At 45.5% G+C, this 10,749-nt stretch overlaps 1 protein-coding gene across 2 annotated transcripts; it reads left to right on the forward strand.

The window, feature by feature from the left end:
• The first annotated feature begins 2,634 nt into the window (after nt 1–2,634).
• LOC102376315 (acyl-coenzyme A thioesterase 13-like) lies at nt 2,635–7,976 on the forward strand. 2 transcript variants are annotated; one of them, XM_025216425.1, is made up of 4 exons: nt 2,635–3,079; nt 4,878–5,062; nt 5,919–6,032; nt 6,176–7,976. In XM_025216425.1, exons 1-4 carry the CDS (start codon nt 2,930–2,932, stop codon nt 6,330–6,332), a joined length of 606 nt encoding a protein of 201 aa, XP_025072210.1. In that variant the 5' UTR covers nt 2,635–2,929; the 3' UTR covers nt 6,333–7,976. The 2 variants fall into 2 exon arrangements, with proteins under 2 accessions (XP_025072210.1, XP_006034487.2); XM_006034425.3 differs by lacking the exon at nt 5,919–6,032 and having other exon boundaries at nt 2,791–3,079.
• Nucleotides 7,977–10,749: the final 2,773 nt, after the last annotated feature.

Genomic DNA, 10,749 nt, shown 5'->3' on the forward strand with positions numbered 1-10,749 from the left:
GCAGCACTTTGCATTTCTCCTTGTTGAATTGCATTCTGTTGTTTTCTGCCCATTTGTCCAACCTGTCCAGGTCTGCTTGCAGCTGTTCCCTGCCCTTCGGCGTGTCCACTTCTCCCCATAGCTTTGTGTCATCTGCTTGGACAGAGTACATTTCACTCCCTCGTCCAAGTCCCTGATGAAGACATTAAAGAGTATTGGTCCAAGGACTGAGCCCTGCGGGACCCCACTGCCCACACCCTTCCAGGTCGAAACCGACCCATCTACCACGACTCTCTGGGTGCGACCCTCCAGCCAATTCGCCACCCACCGGACTGTGTAGTCATCCAAGTCACAGCCTCTTAACTTGTTCACCAGTATGGGGTGGGATACCGTATCGAAGGCCTTCCTGAAGTCTAAGTATACGACATCCACCCCTCCTCCTGTGTCCAGGCGTTTCGTAACCTGGTCATAAAAAGTGACTAGATTGGTCAGGCACGATCTGCCTGCCACGAAGGCTTAATGTAGGCCTTAAGTTGTTAGTGGCAATATGATATAGAAGTTGTTTGCATTTGCTTGAATGGAGTTTGGGTAAGTGAAGAAGAAGCAAAGAAAATAATCGGGTCAGAGGACATCACAAGTTGTAGAGCCATTGTAGAACTTTTAAGATGGAATGTAAAAAAACCTAGGTTAAAGGTGTCGCTAAAGTTGCTTAAAGTACACTATGTGGTCAGACAAGGCTAATTTTTAGACAAACTATAGCTTAGAGATGGAATAAGAATAGGCATGTGAATACTAATCAGAGTAAGACTTATTAGGAATGCTTTAATATTTTATTTTAATTTAGTTAGTAAGCTTTTTGATATTTTAGCTAAGCCATAGAGTATAAAACTGGATTCATCTTGGAGTCTGTTTTTCAGCCTTGACTTACAGTTTATGCTGAATAGCCCATCTGCAGATGAACTAAGATAAGAGCTTTATAAAAATGTAATTCAAAACCTAGGTAAAAAGTCCTTTTCCCTAACAGGCTGGCCACCTATTGGAGGCTTTTTAAGACTTTGGGACTCTGACATTTTAAGATTAATTTGCTTTCAAATATCAGTAAGATTGTTATGCATTTAGATAAATGTGTACTTAATAGATGTTTAATCAGTTGCTTGATATGCATCATCTATACTCTTCATTTTCTGTATTTCATTATTAGATTTGCATTGCTATAAATTTAGCTACATTTGTGTGTGTGTGTATTTAATTTTGTTGGCACTGGCTCTTTCAATATTTCTTACCATATCATAACATAACTTACAACAAAATGTATAAGCACAGTCGTAGCAGGAAAATCCAAATGTAGCTTTTACTCTCCCTTGTTCAGTTTAGACTATAAGCATGTCAGGACAGAGATCTTAAATTAGTTCTTAGTGGTGACAATCTTGGAAAAATTGGAGGAAAAAAATTCCAGAGTTGCTCCTGTTGTCTAAGGGCCCTGCTGTACATTCAAATTAAAGCTGGATAGAACATCTACATGTGGCCAGTCTAAATTTATCGCACAGTTCACCAGTCAATTGTGTGATATATGTAACATGGGGCAGGGGTCTAACTGTTGACCCTCAGAGACAGTCCGAGAACCCTCTAGACCACCCGCGAGTTGGTGATAGGGGCAATGCAAGGGCACCCTGTGCACCACCAACACTGCCCTTGCTACGGGACTGGCCTCACTGTGGTGGCTAAACACACAAGCGACTGGGTGCATGATGTGCTGGTGACTTGCACCAAAATGGGTCCAGTCCAGTTACTTGTGGGCAGGGCGGGAGCAGAACCAGGAACTCGTCCCCTGCTCAGCTGGGAAGGGGCTCCCTGCCTGCATCAAGCCCTTTAAACATGGTGCAGGTGGCAGGGAGCAAGCGGGCCACAGCCCCTTGGCTGCGGGCCCCCCTGTGGCCACAAGTTCCGCAGGATAGGATGGGCCAGCCCTGCTTGTGGGCTAAGATCAAGTGGCGGCATCTGGATCCCAAAACCTCTAGGCTTGGGCCTGCATGTAGGATGCCTGCCAATGGATTTGGGAGTAGCTGAAATCCCAGGGTGAGAGCCTGGTGTGCAGGATGCTCACCAGTGGGGGCACCATATACCTAGTGTTCAGAATGATTGAGTTCTGCCTGCTCAGTTGATACGGGTTTTGGAAGATTGAGTGCTGCTCAGTCAATCCGATTTGGAACTGAGCTGGTTGATTTGACCTGGAATTAAAATAAAACAAAAATCTTTAGTTCAAGGCAAGCAGTCATAAGGAAGTGCTGACAGCAAACCCAAAAGTCAGTTAAGACTCCCCACGAGTGACTTGGGTTTTACACATGCTGCATCAATTGGCTGCCTCAAAAAATGATCCTACGTTTTGAAGTTTTGCTGTCATTGATCGTACATTGCACAAGGGTTGAAATGATCCTGCAAACACGATCATTATCGTACACCTGGCCAGGCTGCTCAGGAGCCGCCAGCTCGGGGCTCCCTGCATGGGGCACCTGTCCTGGGAGGCAGGGCGGGGACATGGGGAGTCGGCCTGAGGCAGGGGTGGGATGGGAGGGGGAGATGGGTGTCCCTGGGTTGCGGGGGGGGGTGGGCAGCCAGGACATCTCCGCATCCCCGGGACACTCACCTTCCCTTCCCATCTCATCCCTGCCCGCCGCGCTCTCCTGCGCATGCGCAGCTCTCTCCTTGGGGCCCAAGCGAGTCTGAGGTCCTGCTTACGTCACAAAGCCAAAAGCTGTGCCAAGCGTTTGAAGCGGCCCTACGTTCGGCTAATGGACCGCGGAGGGCGGGGTTCGAACGCTGATCTCGGCTGCGGCTGCATTTACCGCTGCCGGGGCGGGGCGTGCATCGCTGTCCCAGCGCCAGACTGGGCGGGTGGGGTGCGGGGAAAGCCTACCCCGCAGTCCTCCCTCAGTCCGGGGCTGGGACAGCGATGACACCCCGCCCCGGCAGCGGTAAGGGGAGTCGCTCGGGGGCTCTCCGCCCTTGCCCCGCCATGAGAGCCGCCCTCACGCTGCAGTCCCTGCGGGAGGTGGTGAAGAGCCTCGTGGACACGCCTGGCTTCGATCGCGTGTATGACAAGGTGGAGTCCCCGGGGGCAGCTTGGGCACCTTTGCTAGCGTCTCTCCGCTTGGGACCCCTTGCTGGGGATCCCGCCGGGGGGTGGGGGGCGCTTTGCAGCCTTTAGTACGCTGGCTGTGCTGCCGGCTTTCCCACCAAGCCAAGCGGCCGAGGCAGAGCTGTGCCCCTAAAAGGATCCGCTTCAATAGGCTTGGTCACCAGAGGGACGGACACCCCTATGCCAGCGGAATTGGGCGGGGGAGGGATATTGAGTTGGGTGGGAGTTGCTGATCATCAGGTCCGATCCTGCCTCCCTTTGGACATGGGAACGTGCAGAGGATAGGAAAGAGTAGCAAAGAGAGACCCTGCAGCATGTGCTTAGGGGGTCCCTGTCCCTTAACTGATGTGCACCAGAGACTACAGCATGGCAGCTCCACCTGCATCTGCTGCCAAGTGGAAGTGGTGCCACATTAAGCTGCACTGGATACACCTCTGTGAGGGTAAAGACTTGAAGTGGGGTGGGTGGTTTTTCTAGGCCAGTGGCTCTCAGCCATTTCAGAGTCCAGGTGCCCCTCCACAGCTTCTTTGGATTTGGCGGCACCCCACATTGACAACCACCTTGTGCTACCTCCCTTTACCTCATTGGTTCTTGCCCAGGTGCTGCAGCATCCTCCTACCTGGATTAGACTTATCTGCTAAATGTGAAGCAGGCAGAAGCAGAGGCATAACTAATGAGTTTTGCACCCAGGGCCAAAGTCCCCCGTGTCACTGGGGGGCATGTGATGAGTGGAGAAGGAGGGTGGTCTTCCCTGCCCTGCACGCATCTCCTCCAGCCAGGTGGTGCACAGGCTGTGATAACCCAGCCTGATTCCTCCCACTGGCGGGAAGGGCTGTGGCTGAAGCACCTACCTGCTCTTGCTACAGGTAAACTCAGCATAGGAGTAAACAACTTTACCCTTCTGTCTATCCTGTTTCTTTATACTGATATAGTGGGTCATCCATGCCAAAACAGGGAGTTTACAGAGGTCTGATTGCTGGTGAGTTTACTCATGTAGGGGCCCTGAGCATGTCAAACTAATCCTTCTCTTATTCTTTTTCAAAATATGAATTTAGTTCTATTACATAAGCATTCATTGAGTTTATAACAAAGGTTTTGTTTCTTTGTTTCCATTTTGTGGACCACCAAGTCAGCCTATGCAATTACAGCAGACCGTAAAGTTTAAAATAAAAGTCTAGCATCACTCCGCATTAGTTTTATTCCAGGTATAAAGGTCACTTAACTGAAATATGCTGTGGAATAATTATTTTAGCCCCACTGTAATGGGTCTGTGCTGACAAATGTCAACACTTATTTTTATGTGCAGCATAAATTTCTCCTGCAAAATGTTAGTTGCAATTTTATAGAAATATCTGATAAAACAATTTAAAACCGCTGTTATTCTCTCTTTTGTAAATGCCCATTGCAACTTTTGGACTAGCTTTCAATTTGATCTTTTCTCCCAGAGGAGCTACTGGATTTGTCATCATGCTGAGCTCTTGAAGTAACACAAGGGGTGACTGGTGCCTCCTGAGTCTGGGGGGGCATAATTTGTGGGTGGGCCCCAGGGTGAGCCAAAAGCCCCATATCCACTCCTATACTTCTGTGCCATGGCTTAGTGCCCCCCACCCCAACATGCTGCTGGCCTACACAGCAAAAAAAACTGCCCCACTTTCAGGGACCAATCTCGGAAAGGGGGGGCACGCAATGTGGCCCGTGTCCCATCCCATCCCTCCCCTACCAGTTGCCTGAGAGTAACAGGATTGTGTTTGTTCGGTTTCAGATTAAACTTCTTTCTGCAATTCCTGGGAAGGTTGTATGTGAAATGAAAGTTGAGGAGCAGCACACAAACAGGGCTGGCACACTGCACGGAGGCTTGGCCGCCACCCTGGTAGATGTTGTGTCAACAGTAGCATTGATGAACACAGAAAGAGGAGAACCAGGAGTCAGTGTGGACATGAACATAACGTATGTACTGAACATTTGTGCTGCAAGGGGTTAAGTCTTCACTGCTGTCACCTTTCACCAATAGGACCTAGACCCCTTTGTTGTAGGAGGATCTAGGGTGGCTCTGAAAGACTTAGTTCTACTGAATTCAACCCAGATCTGGTTTAGGGAAAACTTCAGGTAACTGAGATACTAGGTTGAGGTGGTCTTTTAATTACAAGTTTACTTTATGGCTCAGCTTTAGTGACAACGTCCTGATTCTGGAGTCTTTTCATGCATTAAATTTCAAACCTTAAAAACAAGTTCTTCCTGAGGGTAGGAAGTAATATGTAGGTACAAGGGGTAAATCTGGGCTCAATTTGTTCCTTCTCTTGCATGGATGCTTTGACAAACAGGTCTCTGATCCAGGAGCCATAGGATTTGAGTTTAACCTATTAAGTAGGCCACCTTGTATAAAGCCTTTAAGTAATGACAAACATCTACCTTGCTGTACAGTCTTTGTTCCTCTTAGTCTCCCACCCTCTCCAACTTTATTGTTTACGGGGGCTGGATGTTTTTAAGTATGTATAGGAGCACCTATTTTTTTTCCTTAGAGGAGCTGCCTGTTGTGCAAGTGAAGGCAAATCAAGAAAGTTATGAGAAAAGCCTAAATTCAAGTGAGACTTCTCTTGGAGTGGGAGAAAATTATGAAGTTATTAAAATCTGATGAGTAGCTTCTGTCTTATTGAGGTTCACAGCTCCCAAGAGACAGAGCTCCAATTGCATTTTGCAACTAGGCTAATTTATAGAAGCCTTAGGAGAGATACTAGGGCAAAATGGGACTAGGCACTGACCTGTCAGTGTATAATTTAATACCCGTTGTTTTGTTTCCAAGAAGACTAGAAAGCTGTCCCCTCCCTGTGTTTCATCGGGGAGATGTGGTATCAATGGTAAACTTCTGTTCAAAATGGGTAAAGCAGGAACTCTGCCAACTGATGCCGTCTCTGGAGAGGTGGGGATTTGGGCCTGGACATTGTTTAAGAGGGCATGGGGGGTGGGGATGGTGGCTCTAGCATGTTTATTTTAAATGGATGAATGTTCTGTGGTTTGCAACATGTGTATAAACCCTTACCTGTTCATTCTCTTTCCTTCAAGATACATATCAGCTCCTAAGATGGGAGAAGAGATACTGATTACTAGTCAGGTTATGAAGCAAGGAAGAAGAATTGCTTTCACCACCACAGATTTAACGAAAAAAGCAACAGGAAAGATAGTAGCACAAGGCAGACACACAAAGTACCTGGGACCTTAGTATAAGGAAATGATCTGTAAAGAGAGAAAGCTTTGCCTTAAGAAATCCAGTCTTCTGTTTTAAGGTATAACTGAAGGCTAGTAGATGGCCTATATTAAATGGGTTTAGTCTCAGATCCAGTACTAACTGACACTAATTTTCAACTAATTGTAGTCCTTGACTACTCTGACTGAAAGCTGGAGTTTGATCTTGCCATTTTTGTGTCTGAAGAGAATAAAGCGAATCTTTCAAACCAGAATTCAGCCCTGCTGGCAGGGCAGCATAGGGAAGCTAATTTGTTGGTGTCCATGTCTCCAAAGCTGTCAGTTAATCACCTTTCACATGTCAAATTCAGTATTAGACTGCTTTTTGTTTTGTACAACAGAATGGTATTTAAAGTAACATCATAAAGGAACAGATCAGGCAGAGGTGATAATTCTGATTTAAATTCTGAATCAGAAGGAAGAATATGTTGCAAAACGAAAAAACAAACAAACATGCTTTACTTCTATTTTTACCATGACATTCAATGGTTATTTTAAAAAAAGTCTAAGCCAGGTACTATAAATGGGATTTTCACATTAATTACTGGAAATCAGTTTAGCTTAATGAACACATGTATTGCATTCAGATGTTTTATTTCCTGTTACTTATTAAAAGAAACCCTGCCATCCTAGACTGCATATACCTTTGCCCCTTAGCAGTGTACATGATCTTATTTGAGTACTGAAATAAATCAACGTTCAACCTTTATCTTTGTTGGGCCACTTAAAGTCTGCTGCCTGTGGAATTGAACAATTTTAGCTTTCTAAATATTTGTTGGAATTTATTCCTTGAACAGCTTATTTGAAATGTTTTACATCAATCAAACTGTTTAGTTTATATGAAGAATTCAGAGTTGTCAACTATTGCAGCAAGCAGGTTAGAGGAAAAGCAATAATTGTGTCAATTAAACAAGACTTCTATTGAGTTCAGTCTCTCCTACTTCCTGACATCACTTCTATTCTAAATACTCCCATCTCTTTTCCACAGGCAAAAGTAACAAAGTGCAAAGGATAGAGGTTTGCAGGGGACTGAGGAAATGGAAAAACAAATACAGAAATAATTAAGGTTTGAAGAGAAATAGGCAGAAACTACAACTTAAACATGCAATAGGGACTTTGAGATTAAAAGGCAGAAATTGTTATAAGGACTTAATTAAAATACTTTATATATCATTTCCAACTGTTGCTCTTGATGAGACTCTACCACTACGTGCATATGGAATTTTCCCACTGAAACTTAAATCCGTGCTAAAAGTTGCTTTCTTGAATCAAGGTCAGAGGCTTCGGGGCAATACTGTAATAACTGGTCACATTCTAGCACTTAGAATTTGTCATGTCTAGGTAATTGCAATAAAAAATGCCCAGGCATATTAAGAATTGAAAATCTGATTATGTATACAATGGTATTTGACTGGCCCTGTTGAAATGTGACACTGTTGCAGGTGTTCTACTAGCAGAGGGCATGGGGAAGTTTCAAGAGGTGCCAGTGATTTCTACTCTTCCTCCTAACAGCCTGTTCATTGTAGTAGTACAAGTGCTGCCTTATGCATAAGAAAACGGGACATTGTTATTAACCAGGCCACTTATTTTGGATCAGTCCATTAAAGATTCATAAAAAGTATCAAAGTGTTTTTAATTTCTCAGTTGTCTTAGATTTAATGCAACTTGATAAATGAAAGTGATGGATGGACTGAGAAAGGCTGATTAAAAGTGTAGGGTAGGGGCCAGCAACCCCCGGCACATGTGCCGAGACCATTTTGCTTGGCCCCCCCCCGCCGACCTGGGCTATAGGCAGTTGCTGCCAGCCACGAAGCCTGGGCTGCTCCCAGCAGGCTGCTGGGTGGCTGCAAGCCCTGCCATAGTTGGCAGCAGCTACCCGAAGCCTGGGCTGGCTGCAGCCAGGAGGCTGCAAATATCTGCTCCAGGCTCCGGCATTAGATCCATACCAGCAGGTGCGTACATGCCTGCCTCAGAGCGGACTTTGTCCAGTGGTCCAGGAGCCCAGCTCTGTGTGCTTATCTGCCTCTGTCTGGTCCTATGTGTGCACGTGTCTGGTTCTGGATGTGCGCGCATGTGTCCGTTCTGTGTTCTGGTTCTGTTTGTGCACATGGTTCTCTGCGTGCGTGTCTGGTTCTCTCTCTGCTCTCCTTTTTCTCTCTCTCTCATTGTCTCTTTTCTCTCTCATTGCAACATGCTCAACAAAAAAGGAATATGCAACAACAAAGGCAACATTTATGATTATTAAATATACTAATATGTAGTGCATCCTGCCATGTACACACACACACACCCTCCCCCCTCATTTTGTTTTTCTGGATGCCAGCACTCCGACACTTTCCAAGGTAGACATTATGGTTTTTCGGCACTCCGGCCAAAATCGCCTACCCCTAGCGTAGGGTGTTGTTCTGAATGTTAATTAATTTGAACACTTCACCTCTAGGTCTGTATGTAGGACAGGGGCTTGTAGAGCAAAATGACCACATGCTGTGTGCTATGTTACTTGAAGTTAACAAGTGAAATGTTTTTAAGGCTCTTACAAAATTACTTTCACCATTTGTATGTATTGCTAACCTATTAATTCAAAGATCCAGTTTAATGAATTTAGCTTCTGTGGCATTTAACTCCAGCACTAACTAGAAAGAGGAAGATTAATTTATTTGGGGAAAACTAGTCTGATCAGGAGTCTATGAAATGGTACAGGCATGAATGGTGCATGCCCCCAGCAGCTGGGGGGGGCACAGCTACACTGGCAGTGGCAAATGGGGGAGCTCCTACAGATGCCACTGGCGCTCCCACTGACGCCAGCGACCAGGGGCTGGAGACCACTCTTAGGTACTGCCAACAGCATTGGCGGCGGCCAGGGGCAATCGTGGACTGCTTGCAGACGCCGCCAGCAGTGGGGTGGTGAGCAGCAAACACCCGCAAGCACTGCCGACACTGGGGACGCCTTTTTGCAGGAGGTGCACCACCACACTTAGGGGGTGCACATGCACCCCATATGTGTCACCCCTGGGTACAGGTATTTTTTTAAATAGATTGAATTAAAAATCTACACAAAACAATGCAGTTTCAAGAGAATTTAAACTATCCTAGCTACCAGATTGTCTTTTGTAACAGTCCAGTACAGATTGTAAAAGGTGCTTTCAATGATGAGTATTGTTTCTAAGACGACAGACAAGTTACAGTACATTACAAAGGTAACGGTTTCTCAGTAACTATTTTTGGTGAGTAAAAGCTCAGCAGAGGCAATTAACCCTAAATGAAACAAATGCTGACTTATTGCAATTCAGTTTTCACCTACCCTGGGACAGGAGCAGACACAGAGCAGGTACTGCAGAACAGCTGGTATACAGCAAGACTGCTCCCCCTCCACCCCTTGTTCATAATCCTTAGGACAAAATAGCTTTTCTAGAAAAGCTGTCATCCTGTACAGGCGTTGGGTCTGTATCTGCAGTTAGTCAGTGATGTAGTGTCCTGAGACTGGCCCCTGTATAAATCAGCACCCATTTTCAAAACACTTGTTCTTAGTCTAGACAGAAGGAAAAACGATGAGGAAACTCATCCAATTGCTAGGAAGAGTGAGTGACATTAGGTAGACAAAAAAAGCTATTAAAGAGACTTGCTTTCAGGACAAATGCTCTGGCAGTAGTGGGAAGTGCATGTGATATGGTATGAAGGATTATCTACTCTAGTGTGCTCCTTCCCAGGTTTTGGTTATACTTTGTTTACATCACAGCTTCTAGCTATGCACTAATTAGCTTGTATTGGAGCATTCATTCACTTATCTGAATGCTGGCTTTATTAGTCTGAAACTTAAATCCGTGCTAAAAGTTGCTTTCTTGAATCAAGGTCAGAGGCTTCGGGGCAATACTGTAATAACTGGTCACATTCTAGCACTTAGAATTTGTCATGTCTAGGTAATTGCAATAAAAAATGCCCAGGCATATTAAGAATTGAAAATCTGATTATGTATACAATGGTATTTGACTGGCCCTGTTGAAATGTGACACTGTTGCAGGTGTTCTACTAGCAGAGGGCATGGGGAAGTTTCAAGAGGTGCCAGTGATTTCTACTCTTCCTCCTAACAGCCTGTTCATTGTAGTAGTACAAGTGCTGCCTTATGCATAAGAAAACGGGACATTGTTATTAACCAGGCCACTTATTTTGGATCAGTCCATTAAAGATTCATAAAAAGTATCAAAGTGTTTTTAATTTCTCAGTTGTCTTAGATTTAATGCAACTTGATAAATGAAAGTGATGGATGGACTGAGAAAGGCTGATTAAAAGTGTAGGGTAGGGGCCAGCAACCCCCGGCACATGTGCCGAGACCATTTTGCTTGGCACACCACCGCCGACCTGGGCTATAGGCAGTTGCTGCCAGCCACGAAGCCTCG

Source organism: Alligator sinensis, unplaced genomic scaffold (genome assembly GCF_000455745.1).
Source record: "Alligator sinensis unplaced genomic scaffold, ASM45574v1 scaffold969_1, whole genome shotgun sequence".
Classification (NCBI taxonomy): Eukaryota; Metazoa; Chordata; order Crocodylia; family Alligatoridae; genus Alligator; species Alligator sinensis.